This window comes from Coloeus monedula (assembly GCF_965178545.1).
Source record: "Coloeus monedula genome assembly, chromosome: 6".
Lineage (NCBI taxonomy): Eukaryota > Metazoa > Chordata > Aves > Passeriformes > Corvidae > Coloeus > Coloeus monedula.
The window spans coordinates 31470718-31496243 of record NC_138786.1 but is presented as its reverse complement, the minus strand read 5'-3'; the positions used below and the strand labels follow the sequence as shown (position 1 = coordinate 31496243).

At 40.9% G+C, this 25526-nt stretch overlaps 2 protein-coding genes across 2 annotated transcripts in view; one reads left to right on the top strand and one right to left on the bottom strand.

Annotated features, from left to right (window-relative positions):
• Positions 1–813: 813 nt before the first annotated feature.
• Positions 814–4152, bottom strand: LOC309574227 (galectin-related protein A-like; the record flags this gene model as incomplete). Its single annotated transcript, XM_082283669.1, has 4 exons — positions 814–957; positions 1322–1496; positions 2269–2357; positions 4129–4152. The coding sequence occupies 4 exons, from the start codon at positions 4150–4152 to the stop codon at positions 814–816; spliced, it is 432 nt and encodes a 143-aa protein (XP_082139795.1).
• Positions 4153–5324: 1172 nt separating this feature from the next.
• ZFYVE26 (zinc finger FYVE-type containing 26) overlaps positions 5325–25526 on the top strand; it is a 49090-nt gene continuing 28888 nt past the window's right edge. Inside the window, exons 1-17 of the mRNA XM_082283291.1 lie at positions 5325–5598; positions 7019–7097; positions 7800–7889; positions 9776–10328; positions 11705–11835; positions 12645–12809; positions 13897–13985; positions 14261–14421; positions 17687–17869; positions 18451–19104; positions 19782–19871; positions 20561–20629; positions 21243–21394; positions 23135–23333; positions 23654–23917; positions 24101–24220; positions 24489–24653. Of these exons, the coding sequence (XP_082139417.1) occupies positions 5408–5598; positions 7019–7097; positions 7800–7889; positions 9776–10328; positions 11705–11835; positions 12645–12809; positions 13897–13985; positions 14261–14421; positions 17687–17869; positions 18451–19104; positions 19782–19871; positions 20561–20629; positions 21243–21394; positions 23135–23333; positions 23654–23917; positions 24101–24220; positions 24489–24653 (3355 nt within the window). The 5' untranslated portion in view covers positions 5325–5407. The remainder of the gene's footprint in view (positions 5599–7018; positions 7098–7799; positions 7890–9775; positions 10329–11704; positions 11836–12644; positions 12810–13896; positions 13986–14260; positions 14422–17686; positions 17870–18450; positions 19105–19781; positions 19872–20560; positions 20630–21242; positions 21395–23134; positions 23334–23653; positions 23918–24100; positions 24221–24488; positions 24654–25526) is intronic.

The following is a 25526-nucleotide window of genomic DNA, read 5'->3' as shown; positions in this document are numbered from 1 at the left end:
TTATTAGAATAGCCATGTATTTAGGATTTCACTCAAAAGCTACAGCAATGAAATAACAGTACACTTAAATGCATTCAAATATTTAAGAGTGCTGGTAAAGAAGTTTGCAAGCAAAGGTGCAGTTTTAATTAGATGCAAGAACAGGAATAGGCAGTGCAGTTTAAGCTACAGATACCATTTCCTAGGGCTGGTCCAGAGAAGACTGTGAAATCCACAGCTGTTGAAGCTTTTCAATTCCGGAAAAGCTGCCTGGAAGAGACAAGGATGGTGGTAAGGCATTTATTGCTCTCTGCTGGGAAGCACAGATGGTTTTGTGCTGAGCAGAGCTTCCAGGAAAAGCAATTCACTCCTGATAATGTGAGCCTTGCTGGGGCCCATCAGACTCCCTTATTCATTTATAAGAAAATCTCCTGCTTCCCTTTTCTCAGACCCACCACCTGCATAATGCTCAGTTCTAGTCACAGGGCTAACAACAGCCACCCACCACAGAGGACTGAGCTCTGCCACCTGGCATGCCTGAGGGGGTAAGGAGGCATAAGGATGTGAGATACCACGTAACATCATAAATCTTGCAGTTTTGAGAGGCCAGAAGTGTATCTCAGCAAATGCTTTGAGATTTATCCAGACCAGCCATAGCTCTGCAATTGCTGAGTGTGTATGGGGAAAAAAAGTGTGTATCTCGAACACATCAGTAAATGAAAAAGACAGAGTTCCCACTCTCCAGAATCAGCCGGGGGAAAAAGAGAAAACATTTCTGAGACAAGAAAAAGTACATTTTCCTCTGTCCTCTGGTGATATCATGGTCTCCTTTTTTCAAGCCACTTTGGTAAGCTTGATGTCCCCTGAGATCCGCAAAGCTTTCACCAAGCTCAGAGGCTGAATGCGGTGAGTGAAGTCACAGAGCTGCCGTCCATCAAGCAAGACTCGTATTTGCTGGTGTTCACATAAGAGCTCCATCTGCAATGGAAAAGGACAGGGAAGTGTATTAAAGATCAGCAGCAGGGCTTATTTCAACAGCATGGACTTAGAACTAAATGTCATGGGGATAGCAAAGCACAAAGTCTACCAGTTCTTCTGAAATGCCCCTAATAAATAACCTACCCTCTTCTGAGATTATACTGCAAAGCTCCAGTGAGTACTCTCACTAAGATTAGAGAAAGGGATGCATCTTTCCCATCAGGGCTTGGACTGTTGCTGTCTGTGCCAAACCATACTAGTTAACCTGGCAATGTCAGTAGTTAGCTGTTTGTGGTCATATACATAGCCTCCAGCCTTTCTCCCCTCCTTTTCTCTACCCTATTCATAGCACCCTAACACTGACCTTGAACGTGTCACCTGCTGTAAATGGAAAGTAGGGAATAGTCTTCTCTTCTCTTCCCCATTTCCCAGCAATTCGTGCATTTCGGGTGATGGATTTCTCACTGAAGTTAACTGTAAATAACAGTCCAACATCTTTGTTTGCATCCACTGGATCACAGAGCAGAGTCACTGAAAAGCTGAAAAAAAGACCAATTAAATTACTGAACTTTCAGAAATGTAAAGGACATGATGAACATGGCAGAAGCTTATAGAGACTAGAGATAGCTGTTGGTTTCATGTCAGACTAAAACACAGGACTTTACAGGCTTAGAAGCTGGAGAAAGGGATGAGACAAGACACTGCTCATCTTTGTTTCCTGCCCCAGTGCCCAGCAGAATGCTAATGATTTCTGATGTTGCTTTCCCTCTCTCTTGACTGAAATCAAATCCTTCAACATGCACTCCTTTGTGTCTTAAAGGAGGTTATGGCATACTCTTCACCAGTAGAAGCAGTGGAGTTGATAGCTGTAGATGCAAAAAAAGTGTAATGGTAAGCGTAGTTGCTGTTATCCAGATAAAAGACAGCAATGAACCTCTACATCCTGTGCCAAAACGGTTTCTTAAATGGTGTTGATTCCAACCCCTCCATAGACAACCAAGATTCAGGTTGAGAATTGCACTTCTTCCTGGAGGAAAAATGTCACTTGTGTGTTCCTTTCAGTTCACATTAGATAAGGGCAAGAAGTAGAAAATCTTGTCAGGGCAGTCAGAAAGACGAAACGGTGAACTCTTCCCTGACCTTTTAATCTTAGTCTGAGTGCAGGAAAACTAAATAAAGCCATAAATTGTTAATCTGTTTGACTTTCTTCCTTCAAAGAGCACATACCTCCACGAAAGCTTCTGAATTTAGAAGACAGGTAGGAAGGAGCATGTACAACAGGGTGAAGCCCCCAGCAGTCCCTTCACTTACCTCTTGGGTTTGGAGTGTACCATGCCTATGACTGTGAGTTTCATGGTTGGTCTCAGGCCACCTTTAATTTCACCAACGTACTGCTCCACCTGCAGGGAACAGTGAAAATGGCTGCAGCGGGTCATGCTATGGGTAAACCAGCTATAACAGTTGCTTTGGTCACTTGATATACCTTGGGTTTACTTTTATGTGTACAAAAGAACTTGAAAGTATTTCCAGCCTAAAGTACTTCTTTTACTCTCATGACACAATAAATCTGGTTGCAGCACTCCAGTTGCTCTGGATGCAGCAGACGAGAGGCTTTGTGGCAGCATGATGTGTGGTGCAGACTCTGCTTGAACCTACTCTGCCACCTCAAACTTGCTACCAGATTTTGGTGTGCTAACTTGGCACCATCAGGCCTTACACCAGGCCAGGCAGCCTCTGTCCTCCACTGTAAAAGCAGCGTAGATGCTGTCCTGCCATGCATGTTGACCACATCCTCACAGGCAATCCCAGTAACACCTGTCCTGTTGTGACAGTGACTTCGAAAAGTCACACTTCTTCAGAGGCAGAAAATGGCTTCTTGGTGGATCTACTTTTGTCCTGTTCACAGAGACCTGTAGTTACAAGCTCTACACAAAATTATGTTTGCTTTTTCCAAACAATTCTCTAACATCTTTGATGGTCAGTGGAGGAACTAATGCATAGCTGACATGGAAAGAGAGACCTTGGAAACGATTGCTAGGGATGTTTTGAGGCTTCATTTTCAGAAAAGGCTTTAAAATGTAAATGTCAGAATACTGCAGCATGTAATCACTCCCCATGCAGATTCACTTAGAAAGAAGCTGCTATAAAGTGCTAAATGTTATTAGCAACTTGCGTAACACTGATAATATTCCAAGGCAATGCATAACAGACCCTGTTTGAGATAAAAAGAGCTTTATCGTTCCAGTGTTCCAAGGTAAAAATTCAGACAGTTTTGCTAGAAGACCTGCACAATATATGCACACAAATTCAAGATTAAAAAATGTTTTGCCTATACCTCATTTCCTAGTTTCAATATAGTAGTTGTATCTTCTGCTAAGATGACCTTATACAATTTATTTTCTCTCTTTGATACTCACACCCAGCTACCTTTAGAGCTTCACAGATATATTAATAAACTTATAATTCCTAACAAGGTCAATATTGGAAGAATAATTTTACAAGTACCTTCAAAAATGACAGCAGTAGTACTGATTGTTAATAATGTACATCTACTCTTGCAGGAGTGGGCAGGTGACTCCAGCAAGTATGTTTTGAACTTTGTAACAGAAGAAAAGCATCAAGCACTTGATATGTCTTACATAAGCAAACGGCTTGTCAAGTGAGGAGTCTGACTGTAGGGAGATACTTCAAACTGGATAAAGCAATTAGAGAGTGAGTAACAAGCATAAAAGATCTCAGGATAAATGAAGTTCATGCTCATGTCCCACTAAAGCTTCTTCCTTGCATAGAGAAAAGATACAAAATACTACCCCAAACTGAAAGTGCACACTGAGAAATTGTGTAGAGGTGCACCATAGTAAGTACCATCACTAAAGGCACAGGGTATCAGAACTGAATAGAACAAATGACAACCACATGGTCTCAACAGTTACAGCTCATCCAGCATGGCTGGAGAAAATTCAGAGATGTGACTGCCCACACACCATTTATCTGTAGACACCTATTTAACCGTACAGGTGAAAAATATTCAGGAAGCTGTAGGAAGTAATGAAAGAAACTCCTGCAAGCTTCATGTGGAGTTTATTGGTGGGTCCCAGCACATGCACACAGGAACAGCTCCCATCCCGTATTTTGCGTTCAGGAGCCCAGGGGACTCACTTGGTCACTTACTTTGGCACACCTCTCCTCTGTCATCACCGCTCTCCCTCTTACACTTGCCTCGCCGCAGCAGTCCCCGGAGGAGTTTTTGTTTTGTGTGTCAGGACAAAAGCAAACAAAAAGCCCGGAATAAAGGGAGGATGTTGAGGGGGGTCTTATCTCTGCCAAACACTGGCTGGACACCACCCAGCCCAGCAGCTGAGTCACGGCCCTCGGCGCCCCGTCCCTCTGGGGGAGGCTCACAAACACCGCGGTGGGAGGACAGGGGACGGCCGCAGCCCCGCACGGGAGCGCCGGGTGCGCTCGGTCTGGAGCGGCACCTGGAGCGGCACCTGGAGCAGCACCTACACACTTTTATACCAGTGTTGGAAGTTCCGTGTGAGCGTGCACAGCATCCTCGTAACATACTCGGTACTACATACACGTGCTTGTATATGTAATACATACAAACCCCACGTCATTCATTTATTAATAGCGATTCTCTCCTCTCTCAAAGGCGTAAATACATATAAGTGTATATATATATTTATACACAATTTACAGCCCTATATATACACCTACATGTACGTCTATACACCCTATACATACACCTATATATACTGTATACACAGTAGATGTGTATATATATATTTGTATATATGTGTGGGGGGATGTGTGCATATATATATATATTTTTAGGTGTGTCTATATACATATATATGTGTCCCAGAGAGAGGTCTATGTTATACGGCTATACAGGGGGTACATACACTCACACACACATATGTACCCTGTACGCGCACCTCTCCGGGTGTGGGCAGGTGTATTTACGAGTACACACGCACTCACGGCCCGCTCCGGCAGCGGCCGCACAGACCGGAGACCCCCTGAGGCGCCCGCCGCCCCCTCACGGACCCGCGGCGGGCACGGGGGCGGAGCTCCGGGCGGGAGCCGATCAGAGCCGCGCGAGGCACGAACAGGGGGCGGGGCTGTCCGCGGGGCGGGGGCGCGGTCAGCGCGGGGGCGGGGCTGCAGCTGCCAGGGCTGCGGCGGCGTCAGGCGCCCCAAAGAAAGATGGCGGCGTGTTTACATTGCGCCCGGCTCGGCCAATGGGCGGGCGCCCTGCCCGCGTGCCCGGCCGGCGGCGCGCTCAGCTGAGGCGGCGCCCAAGATGGCGGCGGCGCGGGGAGGAGGTGCTGGGGCGGTGCTGTAGAGCCCAGCGCCGCCGGGGCCGCGCCCTGCCCCGCCAGGGAGCGCGGCATCGCCTCCGTGTGTATCACGCCGTCCCGGGTCACCCCCTCGTCCTGGGAAGATGCATTCTTTTGGGAACGAAGAAGCCAATTCTCTGGAGCGTCTCTTCGGGTTTTTCTGTGAGTGCGTACGGCGTGGGCACTGGGAGCTTGCACAGGCCTGCGTGCCCCAGCTGAGCCAGTGGCACGGGGACGGCCCCGGGAAGGTGGAGGCAATTCTTCAGGCTCTGGTAGCTTGTCCCGTGGGGGTAAGGTAAGTAAGGTACTGCTCTGGTTCAGCAGACTTGAGAGTGAAAGGGGGAGGAGCAATTAGTTTAGTGTTGGCTGTGGGTGAAAGGTAGAATCAGGGAAGTAGCACTGAGGTGTCTTGTGATGCTGTTGTCTGAACTTTGATGTCTTATCACTAACCAAGGACTTAGGCTTGCCATCCCACCGAGGTAACGACTTGTGTTCCTTTGCGTAACTGACATGGTGATTGATACAAGCGTAAAACTACCTGGAAGCATTTCAGAACGGATTTTAATAGATTTTACTGAAGGAGAAGGACTGTCTCTTGAAATTACATTTCTTTGGCACTGAGCTTCAGTTAATTTAGAAATGGAACCACCAAGATCAGCAGTGTAGTTACTTAAAGCATTCTCTTGTTTCCAACTCTTGAAAAATATCCTAATTTCTAAAAATGTAATTCTAAAAAGTTCAAATTATGCTGTTGCTTTCGTATTTCTCTCACACTGTATTTTGGAATGTCATTGGTTTTACTTAATCCCAGTTACTTCTTATCTCTGCTTTTCAGCTAGGCATTTGTGAAGGGTGACTTTCTAGCACTTCAGGGAACACTCACATTCGTGCTGTCTAACCAGATGATCATACTTCTTCACATCAAAGTTTGTGTAACATTTTAGTAAACGTTCTAAGAAACAGTTTACACCGACAGCAGCTGAAGGAAGGTGTGCATGTGGTTGGATGAATATTGCTAACAGCCATGTGAGACATAAGCATTTCCAATCTTTTGATCTTTGATAGATGGGCTATCACATTTAAAGGCTTTAGTTAGGAGTGCTGAGATTTTTAAAGGACAGGAACTATATTGTGCTTTCTCCTTTTCCTAGTCCTTTGACAGTACTGCATATGTTCCTAACCATGTGGGCTTTGGGATGTTGAAGTATTGGAGCATGTGAAACACTGATGGAAATTAGAAGGATTCTTTCATTAGTACATTGCTTCACTTTTAGTTTGGGCATAGAGCTGCATTTAGGCTGCTGTGACCTAAGACTTAGTTTCATTTTTTGGGTAGAAATAGGCAGAACAGGAAATAGCACTGTTTGGCAAGTGGTCACATTTCAACGAAATCTGCTGAAGTGCTCAAAGAGACCTATACAGACAGAACTTTGGGCCAGAAATAGGTTTCTTTGTTTTGAGGAACTATGCCAGTAGTATTTGGCCAATCTAAAAGCAGTTATTTGCACAGCAGAAATCACTGAGTTGATGTGCAAGAACACCAATATTCTGGTTTCCCTGCATTCTTTTCCCTTGCCTTTGGCTACTTACTTGTCTTTGTTTTTATCTTACTCACAGAAATAAAAAATCAATATTATCTCTGACGGTGTTTTCCTGGATCTTGGAGATGGAGAGGACCTTGCATAATCCACTGTATATGCTTCTTGCTTTTGTAGATGGGGACAGAATTCTAGCCCATGGAGAACTGCGTGGCTTTGGCTTCTTGTGCTGGAAAAATGGCTTGCCAGAAATCAGGTACAGAAACATCTGGTTGACTTCTAAATGCACTTTGTAGCTCTGACTTGTAACTGACTTCCAAGTGCAGAATGTCTCCATAGTTGCTTATTTAAATGTAGGCTTTCCCATGTTTCATGGAACTAAGTTCTCAAGGTATCTGGAGACATGCACTACTTTTGCATTTAACAAATTTATCAAGAAAGAACTGTTAATCTTCACACTGAAGAGAAAAACTGGGTTTTTTTTAAGATATTAGAAGTTAACATTGTAGCTTTGCACATTCACATAAATGAAAAGCATGAGTTTATCAACTTCTGCATTTGTCTAGCACCTCTCTTACATTACAGATGAAATAGCTCAGGCATCAGACAATTTTTATGAGCTTTAGATGTTGAGGGATGTGCATACTTCTTTTTAAAATTCATTTTTCCTTGTCACTACTTAGACTTTCATTTTTTCTTTACATTCTGAGGAATTGATGGCTTTGTGATTCTTGACAAGGTGACATTTGTCTCTGTTTCCAAATGTAGGAATAAATAAAATCAACTGGTGTGAGAGCAGAACCTGAATGGAATAGCCTTTAATTGAGAATTAGGTTACTTCAGAGAGATATTTCAGTCTGCCTCAAAATGTTAACGAAATAGCTATGATTAAGTTTCCATGCTAATGTAAATAAAAGTTTTATTGACTAATGTATTTCCCATTCTTATATGGTTTCAGAAAACTGTTCCAGTTGCTCTTCAGAGAGAAACTGAATTTTTATTATTCTTGGAAGAACTACAGAAAGATGTCTCTGAGGAAGTCCTAAAGGTGAGCTACTTCTGCGCCGTATTTCTTCTTTTTTTTATGTAGTATGCCCAGCTTCATCAGATCGGAGTTAATGCTTCCTGCTAACTGCTTGAGATGTTAATGTGTTATTAATCTTCTAGGCAACTGAGAGAGTGTAATTCAGATCCCTTTGTGAAGTTAATCCAGTGTGCCTGCAAGTGATTTCTCTGGCTAGAGTAGAGGCTGCAGGCAGACAAGGAACAGGTTTTTCTACGTGCTGTTTCTTACACGTCAGTCTTGACTCCAACTGCTTGCCACAGTCTTCAGTCCATAAACACCTGTACTAATCGTAAACCTACAACCTGCTGTGAGCCAAAATAAACTATAGTCAGTAAGCACATTTTAAAAATTAGTTTATTTTCTTTTTCTTTCTTTAGGGATCTTAATTTTCATCTCCTATGCACCCCTTTTCCCCCTTCCTGGAAGCTTTGGGATGCTCTACTATTACTGCTGACATTGCCTAGTAGCTGGTATGATGCATGTTCTGAGGTCCAGGATCCATTTTCCCTTATGAATTAAAAAATGCAGGCTGATTTATTTGAGAAGTATGTGGAAATGTGCAAAGGTGGATTAATATCAAAAGCAAGAATAGAGCAGAAAATCAGGAAAGTTACTAACTGTAGGACTGTCCTAATTTGGCGTTCGTTACAACAGATTTGGATCTGACGTGGTGTGTGAAATGTCATAAGATGTTGCTTCTCGTCCTATAGATTTTAACTCTTTCAAGATACTCTTTTTTGGTTTGCCTTTTTTTAAAGAGGAAAATGAAAACTTATTATATTCAGAGGGTATTTCAGCTTAGGAAAAGTTGTTCAATATTTCACTAAGGATACAGAATTAGCAATTACAGGATGAAAACAAGCAAGGCAAACTTGAATGTTGATTAAAATAAATCTGCTTGAAGTCTGTTAATGAATAATGAAGTCTGTGCATGTTACCATCTCACCTCCAAGGTTATGAAGGGTTCCACCATTGTCCACACTGTCCACCAGTGTTGCGCAGAAACATGAGATTCAGCAGCCTCTTATCTTTGTCGCAATTACTGTCAGAGGCATGTGGTCGGTAGAGTTACATTTCAATCCAGCAAATAATAAAAAAAAGGGTATTGTGGACTTGCTTTCCATTCTCATTCTTTGTGCACACCAACCACCTCTCCCCTACGTAATCTCTGAGGTGTCTCTTTGAGCCAAAGGCAGCACTCACATAATTCCAGAAGTGCCAAAAGTGCTGCTTGAGTGATATTCAACTGGCTTGTCCCTCACCTTCCCAACTCTTATTGTGTGAGCTAATTGGGATTTTTTGTTTGTTTGTTTTACCCTTTCCCGTTCTGAAATTTTAGGTTTTCTGCTGATAGGTAGAAAACTTATTGTTGCTTAAGAAAAGTCTGTGAGATGGCTTCTGAATCTGTTCACCAGTTTTAATCAAATTTGAAAAATTGATAAGGATGATGTAGTTGGTAAATGGATGGTACAAACCTGGAAAAGTAGGATGAAAAAAACCCACCACTAATCATTATGCTCTTAGCAACCTACAAAGATCCAGTTATATTAGTACATTGCTTGGAGGTGGAATATGGTAGTGCTTCAGCCATCCCATAGGGACTGTTATGGTTCCTTGCTTGTACATCATCCTTATAGTGTACTTGTTTATTACAGGATTCTTTATATTTTGTTACATATTCAGGCATATCCACTCTTCTAGGAGGGATATTGGACAAGGTGGACCATTATTAATGGATTTCTTAGGTAGTATGGTGTTTGCAAATTGATTTATCTGCTCACTTTCAAGTTTCTTCTATTTTTTTAAATAATTCATTTCATGTATTCATGTAGTCAAAAAGGCTTACTCTTTTATTATTTTCCTGCCAGGAACTGTTTGAAGCATTTGAGTGCACGCAAAACAAGCACATCACAGACAGCAAAAGAAGAGATGACTGTTCTCACAAATTCAGTTTGGATGTTGTTTCAGCTCTCCGGAAGCTTCTGCTGCGGGCTCCCCAGAGGGCAAAAGGCCTGCTGGAGTTCTTCCAGGGGGAACAAGGAATACCAAGCTCCTCACTCCAGCAATATCGCTCTCTACAAAACATCTTTGTAGAATTTCTTTGTGACTCCTTAAAATCTCTACGGAGGCTTCAGGGCAGTTCTGAGATTTCAGCTGAACTAGATCAAAGAGAACTAGTAGATACAATTTATGCTGCTCTCAGTATAGTGACTTTTGAGGTGGAGCATCAAGCAGATGAAATAAAACACTTATTCAGGGAGCTCTTGGATGTATGCTGGGCTGAGGGGAGCCCATTAAGGGAAGAGAAGCTACTAAACTGTATGCTGAGGAAACAGAGCCATGCCTTGTTAAGCCTGTATAGCAATGTTCTCACAGAAAGAACAAGAGAAAAGTTTTTGTTGTCAAAATCAATACAAAAAGGTTTGTTTCACATTTTGCTTTGTACTGATCTCCTGTTTAACAAAACCGTTAAGGCATTAAATAGATGAGTAGTCAAGAAGTCAGGCAATGTTCTTGCTAAGGTGCCTTAACAAACCATCGACTCTTTAGAAGGATGATGCTAAAATGATCCTTAAAGCAAGGAACTGGCATAGGAACACTGGTTCTCTCCCTTACATTTCTGCAGTCTATGCCATGTTTTGTGATCACTTCCTTTACCACCCCTTGTTTTGCTCTATTTTAATCTGCTCAGCATTTCTCTTGATGAAAATCTTGCTTGTAACTAGAGGTTTGACACTCCCTATGTATACAGTATTTATTTGTTCACCTCCAGTTCAGGGTCGTCTGTGTTGGAATATGTTCTGTTTCTGGCCAGTAACAATCACCTCAGTAATGCCAAAATATTCAAACCCCTTAATACAGGAAAAGAAAACTTCTGAAAGTGGAAGGAGCTGTGGAGTGGGCTGATATCCCAGCAGGACAGAAGATGCACTGTGATTACCTGCTCACTTGCCAGAGCCCAGCTGTTGGTTTTGTACCAACCATGACTTCACAGCCTCTGTCTAGCTCGCTATGACTGGTACCTTTAGTTGTAACTTGATGATCCTGGTGGATCCCTTTCCAGCTCAGCATATTCTGTGAATCTATGAGGATCTCAGATGAAGCTGAATGGCAAGTGATGCCCAAGTCCTTGTCAGTAAAGTGGCAAGGAAGGAAAAGCTAGAATCCTACCCTCTTTTGTTCACCTCTGTTCACTGAGGTGTAAGTCAGTGGAATTTGTATTGTCTCTTCTCCCTTCACTCAGGGATTGCTGAAGGGAAGTTCAGGCTGGTGTGGCAGACTCTAGAAATTCTGATAATAACTATAGTTAGTGCTTCCTCGTGGGGGAAGAGAAGTGGAGATCCACATACCTTCACTCTCACTGGGAATAGTTTGTGTCTCACTTTGCACAGATCTGAGAAGTTCCAGTACTGGACAAGCCTTTGCTAAGGCCCTGCAAAGTAGAACAGTGTCTTGAGCACAAGCAAGAATTCTTGCAACTCATAGATAAGGTGTTTGTGGCTAAAGCAAGTCAGGCAGTGTGACCTGAACTGATGCAAACAGCCTGTGTGCTGAGCAGGCTTTTGCTATGTTAATGATTGTCGATACAGTTTTCTGGTTTTCTATCTGACCTCTATCAAATTTCTCTGCTTGGCCCTCCTGTTACCAAGTAACAATATCCAATAGCTGGTAATATGTAACAGCTGGTTAGTGCTTGAGGAAATGTTGAGTGTTTCTTAGTTTAAATTAGTGACACTTGTGCTTCTCTCGAAGATACCCCTCGCTACTGGAAGGTAATCTTGTTGTGATGTTTTTAGGATCATCTGAGCAGCTGGATACAGAGCGAACTGTGATGAGTTTGTTCTCAGATCCTAAAGAAGCTCCTAACTGGAAGACAGCCTATTTCTACTGCTTGAGCAGCAGCAAGCACTTTCTGGAACAGATTCTGGTACAGCCATAAAATCATTAAGAGGGAAACCCAATGGAGGCTAAAGTCAGTCCCTGTATTGAACGTATCTCAGTGGTGCACAGAAGCATTTTGTATTCAAATAGTGTTTGCCAGGGGTGATGACTAATAGGAACAAGGAGGTAACGGTGATAACTCCCCTACTTGCAGCTGTGCAATGAACATAAAACTGCTAGTGAGATTTTTGGAAAAGCTCATCTGCGTGCAGACTGAAGATTAAATCTTCAGGGTTTAAGAAGTCTCATTTTCTGCTTGTAATTTGTTGGATACACCATTTACCTCATGACCTTGAACTTGTTGGTTTCTGATGCTGATAGATTTGGGGCAGTGAGACTAGTTTGCATGGTAAAATTTGTGGTGAAAATAGTCTGTTATGAATTAATTGGTTTTTATATATTCACATAGAAGAAACAGAATACAGGCAGGTGGTCACTGTTAAAGTGTGAGGTTTTAAGGTTGAATTTCAACTTTTATGTAATGTGCTTGTAGAAGTCTTTTACATTATGCCCTTGGCAGAGATGTAATCAAGAGAGGGAATGCAAAGATAATGTAGAGTGGAATGTGAGTTTGCTAGGTAGTAAGCATTTGAAATGATGTTTTTTTCCTTAAGACAACTTTACTGATGGGTATCCTGATAGCTTGGACAGTGTAAATTTCGGGACATTCCAGATGCAGAATTTCACTCTTTTAGTGAAGCTAATATTGAAATGGCTACTTGCTTACATAGTCTGCCAGGCATTATGGGTCTCCACATTTTGGGAAAATTAGTACTTCTTCCTTTTATTTTCTAGGTGACTGCATTAGCTTTACTAAAAAGAGAAGACTACTCAGGCCTGAAGAACTTGTTGAGGAGAGAATTCAACCCCCTTAGCCGCCTCTTGGTGTTGTTAGGGTGGACTCATTGTCAAAGCTTGGAATCAGCAAAAGCATTGCTATGGACTCTACACAAAACTCAGGTAAATCAGCAGAAAGCAAGTAGCAGTATCCCAGTCTGAGTCCAGATAATGCAATTTGTTTGCAAAAACAAGTAAAACCAGGGAGTTTTCAGTGAGAATGTCAATCTTCCTCAAAATGGAATTTAAAAAGCTAAGATACTACAGTTGTCTTTCTTCTTGTTCCTTGGCCGTGGAGTATGACTGCAAAGGAGAGTCTGAAAGTTTCTCTCACATAAATTCATAAACAGCCTCTGCTGTTAACATGAGAAAAAAGACAGCAATGGTTGTTGATTAGTTTTGAAGAGAGCTGGAACATCTTTCTTTCATGTAATTTCCTCCAGTGAGTCATCCCTGGATAGTGACTTATTCAGGCCTGAGTTCAACAACGAGGTAGTTTGGAAATTCCCCATACTCATTCTCAAAGTGAAATGATAAACGACAAGAGCTGTGAGCAAAAGATCCACCTTGTTTGGGGGGCAGTCTTCATCTGTGCAAAAGAGACAGGGTTCCAGCTCTGAAGGTGTAGTTGCACTTTAGATGATGCCTGCTGGCTGGCTGAGATGTCAGAGATGGGGAGATGAGCAGCCTTGTACTGCTGGCTCACAGTGCAGACCTAAGCCAATATTGCCTTAAGGGAGTTACTATCTATTGGTAATACACCCAAAGTCTATTCAGTAGCTTCTGCAAAGTTAAACTCTTAGATTTGATTTTAGCAGGCAGTCATCTGCAGTAGAAAAGTGCATAGAAAAGGAGAATAACCATCTGCTACCCAGTATGTCATCTTTCTAGTGCATGATTAGTTCTAGAGATTAGTTTTAGACTGTTACTAAGAAGCATTATTTTGCATTTTATAAGCTAATCTTGAAAAGGATGTAGCCACCTTTCCATGGTCTGTAGATGAGTCAAGGGGAGGCTGACTGACTTTTATGTTCTTTCAGAATAGCCCTCCTTTGCTGGGTTTGTAATAAATCTGGCAATTTTCTGTATTTGAAATTTATTATCTAGGTAAAGAAGTCTTGCAAACATGCATATGTGACACAGGCTTGCTTCTGCTGTCTGGCTGGGAGATTTGTTGTAAAGAGATTCTTTTATTTGTCTTTCCATTTAGGATCTGTGCAATGATTCAGTATTGAAAGATTTTTGTGATGGGCTCTGGGCTCATGTGGAAGTTCTTGAATGGTGCATGCAGCAAAACAGGTAAAATGATCAGAAGGACTTTTTCCAAACTATGTTGCCAACTCTACCTGTTAAGTCAGTTTATGTATGCAAATAGAGAAGGTATTATTTTCTTGGCTAATCATCTAATAGTGACTGTACAAACAAGCTCTTAAAATTTCTCATGGGCTGCAGTTACACTCTTTGTTTTTCTTTTTAGTTGCAGTAGTTTGGTTCAATCAGAATTAGAGTGGGAGTTATCTCTTTAAATGTAGTTGAGACTTAAATCTGTGTCACCTCTTTGTTGTCTCCTGCAGTATTACTGTCCCAAGGAAGGTTCTGTTGCAACACTTGCACAATCTGGATTGCCACACTGTGGTGTACTCTCTGCATCATCTCACCAATCTTCTGGCACTGAATGAAGATGATGTTATTGAGCTTCTTCAAAAAGTTCCTGCTAGAGACCAACAGATGCAGGGTAAATGCACAGGGTTGTAAGAACACTAAAAACTCACAATCCATTGAATGTGTATGTTCAGTACTTCTGCCAGGATTTGTTCTTTTGACCTGCTTCTGTAATTGTGGAAGATAAGTTACCAGCTGTTTTGTGGAAGAAATCTAGAGAGCATGTGGAAAATATTTTGAAATCCTTTTGGGGAGTAAATTGTCTTTCAAGAAGGAGTTGTGAGATCTCTTTGATCTCACAAGGACAGATTTCTGAAGTAGCTTTTTCAAGATGGTAACAAGATTTTGCACATGCTCATGATATGCGCTTCTCATTGTAACTTTTGTACTGTGTAATACCTTTAGTTTGAAAAGAAAGTGTATGGTTTGTATTTCAGTGCACTTTAATTTAAAATCAAAGAACAAAACCAGATGAAATTGACAATATCTTGTACTACAACATCTTCGTTTTTGAAAGATATAAAAAGTGGAGGCTTTTTATTCTAATATAAATTTAAATTTAATGTTTAAGTTAGTAATGCTTACCTACAGCCTATGTTTACATCACTCCTGCCTCACTTCTTTCATCTTCACATGTTCCAGTTGGGTGCCTAAAATACCTGCAACTACCAAACACATTGGATCATTTAAAAGTGAATCTCCTTGGACACTCTTTTGATTGTAGCCTATCTCCAGGTTCAGCTGCTGCTATTTTAAAGCTGTTTTCTGATAGGACTTCTTAATAATGATAGAGAAGCTCTGTTTTCCTGCATGTACTAGAACCTAAGAAGCTGCAATTTTTTGTGTCTTATTTCTTTTACATTTGTGAATTTGGACATGTGTAATTTCAACCTGAGTTGTATGGAGAGCTCTCAGTGATGGATGTCACACAGATTTTTCCAGATTGCCTAGTGGGAAGTAGGTTTCTCGCCTTCCATTATCATACTGTTGTAATGTTGGTTTCTATTCCTACTTTCTCAGGTTTTGGTGTTAAAATTATCATAACACTTGTCTTGAATAATCTTGAAAGATGTAGTAATTGGGACTCTATATAGATCCTTATTTTCAGTGCCCTGCTTTCTGAAATTGTTTTGTTGTTGCTAGTGTTGTGGGATTTTTTAATCAGTTCTTACATTTTAATTATTTTCTGCTTAAATTCTGTCAAAGCCTTTCAAAAACAGGAAGAGGCAGTCCCATCATATCTTCTGGGAGCTGCATGACTGTAGCAAAAGAACTCTAGCTGTGGTTTCTCTTCTTTTTTTTACATGGCACATTAATTTATGGAACTAATTAATGGAAGACAAGTCCTCCTTCTCTTTTCAATACAGCAATTATTGCAAAATTCAGATGATTCTGTAAGCACATCTTAATAGAATCTTCTTTAAAATAATCTATTTTGAACCTTAAAGGGAAAAGAGGAGTCATAAACTTTTTTTTTGTCAGACGTGGTAGTGTTAACAGGCCTTTTCCTCCAATCACTGCACATGCTTCCCTCTCTTCCCCTTCTTTTTAGTACACATCTGTCAGCTGCAGTAGTGAAACCAGAGTAGTGGTACTGATAGACAGTCGAGTTCAGGCTTTGCGTAACACTGGTTTTGATCAGTCATGGTGAGCAGCAATTTCCTCATGAGTTACAATATTCAAGAAGTTGTTAGTATTTCTGGCGTAGGAAAAACAATGCCAGTAGTTAAAGGATTGTTCTTCCATGTTGGTACAAGGAAAAAGGATTGGTTTACGTACAAATACTGACACAGACACACTGCATCCAAGTCTTTCCACGTGTGAGGCAGAAGTGTATTAAACTTACTTTTGATTACCAGTGTTTGTCTTATAGTATCTCCAGGTAACTATTTCTCTTTTCTAGAGGATTGTATTTATCAAGTTGCTGGCTTTATCTGCCTGAAGTCCTCTTAAGACAGTGGTATTAAGAGCTATTTGGGTGTTTATGTATTAGTGTAGAGCTGCTGGGTAACAGTAGAATTTCCATGGCCATTTACATAGAATTTCCATAGTGGGTTCTGCAAAGAATTCATACTTGGATGTCTCCTCAGTTCTGTCTGCTGTCTACTTTGTATTTTCCACCATTGTCACTGTTTAGAATTGCAGTGATAGGGAATAACTGTTGCCAACTGTTTATGCCCTCAGTCCTGTTGCCCTGGCTGCTCTGTAGTTTTCAGAAGAGTTCAGACTGGTGCTTTTCCTTGCAGTCATACTCAAAGTTTGTGGAGAACAGCACTGAAACACTTTCTAGGTTAGGTAATTCTGTTCAGTCCCAGAATTTGGATGTGGACATTGTCAGTACATTGTGCTTTGTACCAGTGCTTTGTTTAAAAAAAGCAACTTGGCTAATGCTTTCCCTGCATGACAGCAGGTAGAGGGACAATCTATCACTTGAATAAGAATACAGGACAGTGGATTCTAAGCACTAATTTAACACTCTGTGTGGTTGTCGGGAGTTTTTTGTTTCTTTCTTTGTTGTTTCTTTGTTCTTTTAATCTTTTTGCAGTAGTTGGATAATTCATCTAAACTCAACATAACAGAATATATGACACTATATTGTGTTCCTGGGTGAAGGAGATGATGATGATGTGATTTTTACAATTTGCAGCTCTGCTGTTCTGTTGTACTAAGAAGGGATCATATCTCTGGCATGTGATGCCTTTCCTCAAAAAGAACCCAAAGGGGAGGAGAAGTGGATGCAGTACTTCTCTAGTTTGGCTTTATTATAAATGTATGAAGGAAACTGTGGGACTGTACTTCTTCTTTAATTAGTTGCAGATTATATTTGATCTATTGTGTCAGCCACTGTGAATCATCCGTGATATCTATTTATTAGTACAAATCTGAAGAGGTGGTGGTACCCTATTCTTACTGCAGTCATAGCCTGTCTACGCTGTTTCCCTGCTTATCTGCTGTGTACTAGAACACAAAATTCCAAGATGCTGAAATGAAACAGGATTTGCCCCTCTGCAGTATAGTTAACCACATACTGCTAATGACAGTCATTATGAGTGATTTTTGTCATTCTACACTGTAGCCAGGTCCTGTTACATAAGTTCACAGAAAATTTCCTTTTTAGAAGGGGATCCAGACCTGACATTTCTGTGCCCATCTGTTGTGGGTTGGGTTGTTTGGGCTTTTTTTCCCCAAAGTAACAGTGAGATAGATCAAAGCTGAGACAAAAATGACGCTGAGGAAGAAAGACTGGATAAATATTGCTGTGCAGGAACTGCAGGAGAAAATTAACTTGTTTTCTTGTCTACCTCCTACCCCATCACTGCCCTGGTTTCCCTCCACAGCAGCCACACTCCCTAACACCCTGAGTCAGCAGCGCAATCTGGCACTCTTCCGAGCGTTCTGTGCCATGAAGTATGCAATCTATGCTCTCTGTGTGAATTCACACAGGCATGCCAAGTGCAAGGATTGTGTACACAGCCTTCTTGGTGATATCCCTGAGGATACAGCTTTTGGAGAACCAGCAGGTGATTGGCCTCCTTTCTCAGGTTCAGTAATGTGTGCTTCTCCATCCAGTCGCTGGGCTCTGAATTATCACTTAGTATTGGGATAATGTTGCACTTTGTGTACATATGGTGTTTTATTCAGTGGGATATGGATGCTTTGCAAGCAAGTCTAATTGTATTTCTTTGAGATGTCGTTATCTTTAATGAATAAGCTACCAGCCTTGTTTTAAAACATTTAAGGTAATTATACAAAAAATGTAGTGCAAAAAGGAGGTGATACTAGATATAGGATGGTAGTGACAGGGATAATTTTGTAAGAGCTTACGATTTCCCAGAGCTGAAACTGATTTAATGGCTAGAATGGGTGTAATCTGAATTTGCACATCATTGAACAAAGTGATAATTGGCATTACTCAGAGGGAGGAGGCACACTACCTTTCTAAATGTAAATTGTTGGACATATATTTACTTGGTGTTTGGAGGAATGATTGGGCCTGAGCCACTGGGCTAGTTCCCTCTTCTGTGATTTTCTTAAAAGGCACAAGTTGGAACAAGGAATTCCTGAAAAATGTGATAATTTATTTTTGTTTTTAATTGTACAGATTGCTCTTCAGTATTTCCTCAGTACATTGTGAAGTGTCAGCAGTTCTTAAGGAGTGTTCCTATTCCTCTGCGCCTGGAGGTTTTGGAGAATATTTTCTCCTTGCTTTTTGTTTCCTATAGTGACCTCTATACTGAGACTCCTCTACCTGAGGACTATGCAGAGGATGAAGACCTCGACAAAAAGAGTGCTCCTCTGAGTGTAGAAGGCAGTGCCAGTCGGCAGCCGTGTGCCTCACAAAGTCCACGGCACGTAACAGAGGCTGAAAAAAAATCAGAGAAGCATCTGTTGGCTGCACAGACAGCTCACACAGATACCCGAGATCTTTGTGACTCCATGGTAGATGGCAAAAGCTGTGAAACCTCTAAGCCAAGCTACCTGGATCTGAAACACTTCACCAGTGGTGTTACTGGATTTTTAGTGGATGACGTGGCCATGGAGGCCTTCCTCACATTGCTTCTCAACCACTTGGAAGAAATTCAGAGTTCTCTCCCATGGGACTCCAGTAATGTGCTTCGAGAAGAGCTGGAGCTTGTTGAGTGCTTGAATCTTTCTGCAAGCAGAGATGCCTTTGGAGGTCGCGTGTTACAGTTTTCCAAATACCTTTCTGAAGCTCACTGGCGATACAAGGTGGTGATGAGTAACAGAAATGCAGGTAGGCTTTGTATTTGGCGCTTTCTGATATGTTACAGCTGTCCAGACAGTGATCTCAAGGCTAAATTCCCTGAGCATCTTAATGAGGGAGCACATTTTGGCAGATACTGGGAGAGTGGCCTACTTAGAGATCACCTGGTTCTTGCATCGTTTTCCAATAGAAGTGATCCCTATTCTAATCAGAAAGTTTGGGGTTTTTTTTCTCTTTTCCATCCCCTCTGTGGATGCACTGCTTCTGTTTGCCTTTGTCCTGCCCGTGTCACAAGTCACACTGCAGTGGTATGAAGGGACATGGTGGTGTTGGATCCAGTGCAAGCCAAATAGTCTCAGCTCATTCATGGACAGTGTTGATTTAGCCTAGTCTGGAAACATGTTAGGAATATGTATCAGAGGTTGTGTTATTCTGGATGATTGTTGAAGTAGCTAGAACAACACACTCAGGAACCTGTTTCCCACCCTTCGCCATAGCCCATAACTTGTTAGCCCTGCTGCTGTGAGATTTTGTCTTTTATCACATGTAGTTTCTTGTGTATCTCAGATCATGTAAGCTCCATGTCCCAGGAAAGACTGGGCAGTCTGGACCTTAAATACTGCAAGTTTGCAAACTTGTGTTCAGCTGTTTCTCAAGTCTCCCCCTATAAAGCTATTTGGTAATGTTTTTGTTTAAATACTTCACAGAACATCAGTTCACAGCCTCCAGGAGATACTGCTCTTCAATCAGGTGCTCCAGCTTTAAGAAACGGAGTAGATATCGGAAGTACAAGACAGGTGGGTTGAAAAAGTGACTTGGAGAAGACATTTTTGAAAAGTGCATCATTTTGCTGAGCTCGTGCTGAATGCAATTAGATTTCATGGCCTAGGAGTAGAGAAGTAGATTTATTTCCTTCAATTTTCTAAGTAATTTGAAGTATCTTAGTCCAGTTCCACTTGGATTGAGATGGTTTTCTAAAGCTCACGTACACAAAGAACTTCTTCCATATATAGTCTGATTTGGGGCAGGGGAGAGCTTCAACTACAGTACTAATTTTTCTCTTTCTCCACTATGTCCTATGACTGTTTGGTATATTTTCATTCCTATTACAATATTATCTAGCGTGTGAATTAACAGGAATTTGTGGCATAAATTGGCAGCCTTAGGAGACAGTTGTGTTCCTCACCTTTTTTCTATTTAGCCTTTGAAAGGCATATCTGGTTTTGGAGTGGCATGTTCCAAAATAAGAAGCTTCAAAATATCTGACATGAGTCACTGGTGGGCCACCCCAACATAGTCTCTAGCCTAGCATTTTCTTCAAATCAGCAGTTTTTGCTTTTACAATAGATGTCAGTGGTGGCTCATTTATGAGATACTCTTGAAGATCCCTTGAAGGTTGCCTAATCTGTTATTTGCAGTAAGTTTTAATTACCTTGTCTAAGTAAAGTGTATTTAATGTGCTGGTTTTGATTTGTTTCCATTTTAGATGGGAAAGAGGGAACTTCCAGTCCATCATTAGAAAGTACAAGTAGCGAGCTAAGCACCAGTACCTCAGGTATTAAGCCACAAAAGTAGTATTTCTTTGTATTTTCAATGCACATGATGAAGAATTTGCTTTATTAGTTAATGTGAATTACTGCTGTGTGCAGGGCACTTCTCAGAGCTCTCATTTTTGGATGATTCTTTTCTAGTCAGAATAGTACATGTGTCTTCTTCTGGAATAAGAGACTTGGATTTTTCTTGGTAATTTGGCTTGCAGGAAACAGTATGCAATGTAGTGACCTGCAAACCATCAAAAAAGTTAATGAACTGATATTCATGTAAGATAAGGCGTGCTTAGGCGTGCTGGACTGATTTAATAGGTCAGATGCTTCAGGCTTCTCCCTTTATCCGTATTGAACCAGTGCCTCGCACTGTATGCATGTTATGTAGCTGCTGAACAGTGTTACACGGGGCTGAGATCCAAACAGCAAGTTCTGACCAAACAGTGAAACGTTATGAGAATTTATAACAGGATGTTTATGTTGACCTCTTTAACCTAAAACTTGCTTGCAACTCTGCTCCTATATTTTTGTGTTGTATATGTGAAATGCTGTTATCTGATAGGTGGCTGATATTGGGTGAAATGTGTTTTCCCTGATAGTATACTGATTAATTCTGTCTTGCAGAGGGAAGTACCAGTAGTGTGTCTGGCTTGAGTGATTTGGAAAGCAGGGCAAGACCACATCAGCAGAACTCTCTCATTCCTATGATGCTTTCCCCACCAGAATCACTGTTAGTTTCTTGTGTTTTGAGAGGAAACTTTGTGGAAGCCCACCAGGTAAATGAGATGCATATATTTCGATTTTTGAATGAAATTCCTGCTTCTGCGTTTAGCAAACATAGGGCTTCCAAGTGAAAGAATTACTTCAGAAGTAGAAGCAAGTGAAAGGAGCAAAGATATTCCAAACCAACATCCCACAGATGCAGGGTTTCTTCTGCCTTGTTATATAAAAATGCTTTCTCTAAACCTGGGTTCTCAAAGTATGCAAATGTTTGATGAGAGCTAGTCAAGCATAGTGTTTCAACTGACTGAAGAACACAGAGAGCTCACGAGGTCTCATGAGGAAGCAGCATCTGAACTGCTTTATTTAATCAGTTTTTCGAAACCATGACACTCTGCCACTTGTAACCCTGGTAGAAACATGCAGAGGTGTTCCTTACCCAAAGCAGACCCAAAGCAGTGATTACATTCATTTGAAGGATGTATGTTTTGAGACTAAATTTGTGGTATTGAAAACAGGCAGTGATGCCTTAGGTTTTAACTTTCATATTTTCCATATCCTGTACTGCCTAGTGTGCAGCTCTGAAGTTTCTTGTAGCCTGGTAACTTCTGCTCTCTTATGCTAGGTAGACATAACAAAGCCTCTCCAGGCCTGCTCTGCAAGGACACTCAGACCGTCCTAGGCCCAAAAAGTATAAACCAAAAGCCTCTAAAGGGGGCGGGGGGGGCAGAGCAAGTTTGGGCAAATGGCATCATTAACTGAAGCTTTAATTGCAGAATTAACACTGATATGCAAATGAACCAAACCTATAAAAGTGTGAAGAACTCGTGACCTGGGGTCCATCTTGGCATTAGCCTCTGGCTCCCCAGGGTGTACCTTTGAAGGCTCTTCAAATAAATACCTACCTTTATTCCCTTATTGTTGCCTAGTCTCTGTTCTTAGGTGGCTGCTTCAGGCATCAGCAGAAAGCCTTGAAAATTGACAGTCTTCGTGTTTGTAGTTCTTTGCTCCCTCACAGCTGTGCATACCTTTCTCTGTGTGGCTTTTGAGCTGATGCTCTGAAAAAAAAGTCTTGAGGTGCATCAATGATTGGATCTTCTGTAAAAAGCTGTGACCTGGCTGAGTGTCAGGTAGCCCTACTGGAGCAGTTCATGTCACTTAAACATTGCAGTAACATCAGGTTACTGCTCAGGCCATTAATTCTGCTTGATTCCAGGCATGCCACTTCATCGTTTTCCTACTTACAGGGCCAAAGAAGCATTTCATTTTGCATTGTTGCCTTGACTTTCAGTATGACCAATGATAAAGCATTCAAGCTTGGTTTGTGTTCTGTTGTTGGTTTGGTAATGGGAACTTTCATAGCTCTGCTTAGCTACTCTGTGTTTACATTTCGAGAAGGTATTCCTTGCTGAATAAGAATTTATTTGAAATAGTTTACTTTGGAGGGCACACTTGATAGATATCTCTCATTACATAGTGTATTTAAACTGTGAAGAGTCATTCCGAAAGGTGTGGGTTATGAAAATCAATTCAGCCCTAGCCCTACAGCAAATAATAGATAAGCTTTATGATAACAGTTGAAAAACATCTCTGAGGGCCTTTTTCTCTTCAGGCACTTAAAACTCTCTAGGAGGAAACCCCTGGTTTTCATGTTGTGTCTGTGGGGACATTTTTCAGTTAAAGTATCTGTTTTATTTTATTCCTTCATCTCCTCTAAAGCCGCCCCCCAAGCTCTTTGACCTTTGAAAACTTCCTTTGACAGGCTCTGTAATTACATCTGTTGTTATTTTTGAAAGGTGGCTTTGATGTTTAATCTGGACACTTCCCCTTGCTATGGTGAATTGGTTTTCATGGAGCGTTACCAACAGGCAGTACGAGAAATGGCGAGAGTGGAGCACAATATTGAGAATCAAGCATCAGATGGCACTGGAGGCATCAGGAAATCTGGCAGTGGCCGTTCAACACTGCAAGCTATTGGGAATGCAGCAGCTGCTGGTAAGGACTGGGCTTTTTGAGATCTCACAAAGGGTTAGGGAGAAATGAAAAATACGAGAAAGCAGCTTGAATACTGTAAAAATGAGTGCAGTGTTTGTTCAGAAGGGTAAGTGGTGATTCTTTGAGTTAGAAAGAGACTACGAATGCTGAAATTTGCTGTTGATGCCCAGTTAGTTGCATCCATTCTACAGTAATTGGTCCATGAAGCCGGCCACCTACAGAATTATTTTCTATAAGGATTAAAAAGTAGTTACCCATTGCAGGATCTGATCTAATTATGCTGTTAACCAGTGATTATGTGTTTTTGATGGCATGTGTAGGTATGGTATTTTATTCCATCTCGGATGTTACTGATAAATTGCTTGCAACTTCTGGAAGTCTTGCCCCTACTTGTCAAGAAAACTTCTGGATCAGGAACATTCAGCTGGAGCATACTGATCCTCTGCGAGAAGTCCTTGAGGACCTCAGTCCTTCAGCGATGGCAGCATTTGATCTAGCTTGTACTCAGTGCCGTCTTTGGAAGACGTGCAAACAGCTTCTGGAGACAGCAGAAAGAAGACTCTACAACAGCCTTGAAACTTGGGGTAGACTTTTCATTTTTATGTTTATCAGCATGGGCCTGGGAACAGAAAATGCCTCTCTATGCTGTGTTGTTTGTGCTAACACCCAAGTCTTAATTAAATCTCATTTCGTACTTTCATGTTAGTGTCTCTTTTTTCCACTTCTAACTTTGATTTTTGTCTCCATTTGCACAATTACTGTTCCAGGCCACCGACCTGACTTTGTTTTATTGCACTCTGAAGGTGTAAAGGGTTTTCCAGCAGTTCTCCAGCAAATAAGTAAAATTCTCAACTATTCCTGCACATCACAAGGTCAATCCAGACCAGGTAGTATGCTTTGCTGGTTAAGGCTTTCTGTTGAAATGTGCTTAAATCAAATTCTTGTCTTCTGTTGCAATGTAAATTTGAACTTTCCATTTTTTAGCTTAGTATTTATAACAAAAAAGGTGATGGGGAAGTGACCTGAGCTCAATTCTGAATAATCTGAAATGCTCTGTTTTTTTGTATTATAGTATAGTTTTGGTTTTGTGGGCCGCCTTCTGTGCAAAAATCCTTGTCTTTGTTATAGTTGCTGTTTCTTTCTCCCTCTTTGTAGAGGTGTCAGATGAGAAAATAGGGAGTCCTTTTCGATGCAGTATTGTAGACCTTCTGCAAACTTGCTACCCTGCCTTGACTGAAGAAAGTATTACCAATGAAATTGTTTTATCACAAAACCTGGATCATATCCTAAAAGCATTGACATGTGTTGAACGTTCTGTGGGTGAGTTATTTTTATGAACATGAGGATTGATTGATATATGGATCTAAACTTTTGCTTTGGCCTTTCCAGACAGCAGTAAATCCAGTAGTAATGCTCTTTGACTTATGCACAAATATATATTTTAAAAATCATAAATGTAAAGGGTAAAATTTATCTGTAATTCTTATATTTGTTTTCAGAGCTAAAATTCAGAACTTGTCAGAGATGTTATTATTTGTCCTATTTCTATTCAGTCCTAGCAAGGAATTCTTTAAGGTTTATTTTAACATGGCACCTTATAGATAATTAGGTGTATTCTTACTCTTGCTTTTTTTTTTTTTTTTAGTAAAAGAATGGACATAAACTTAAAAAACCTTTGTAATATCATAATGCCTTCTAATTTTCACAGGACTGTCATAAAACATCTTTTCCACAGTTGTTTTTTCTTACAGCTCTCTTAATTACACAGCACTGGTATTTCTCTTCTTCTGTTCACCAAATTTCTAAATTTTTTTTGGTGTTCTTAAAATATTTAATGAGCAAAAATTTAGGAGAGCTCTAAGAGCTAAATGTTATAGAGCTCAAGGACTGGTCAACACCTGTGTTTTAGAATAAATGTTAATGACACAGAACTAGAAATATTTTAGGTTTGCCTTAATATAGTTCTAACTTGTCAGAGCCATGGTTACCGATTTAGATGAACTATAGTTTTATTCTGCTGTGAAATTTTCCCTTGCTTTCAATTAAATTATAATGCTTATAGTGAAAATTTCTCTTGCTTTCAGTTAAATTATAATGCCTATACTGAGATCTATAATTGTGGAGAGGAAATTGAGCTAAAGCATTTCTCTCTTTCTCCCCCACCCCTCTGCCTCCTTTCTTCTTGACATTTAA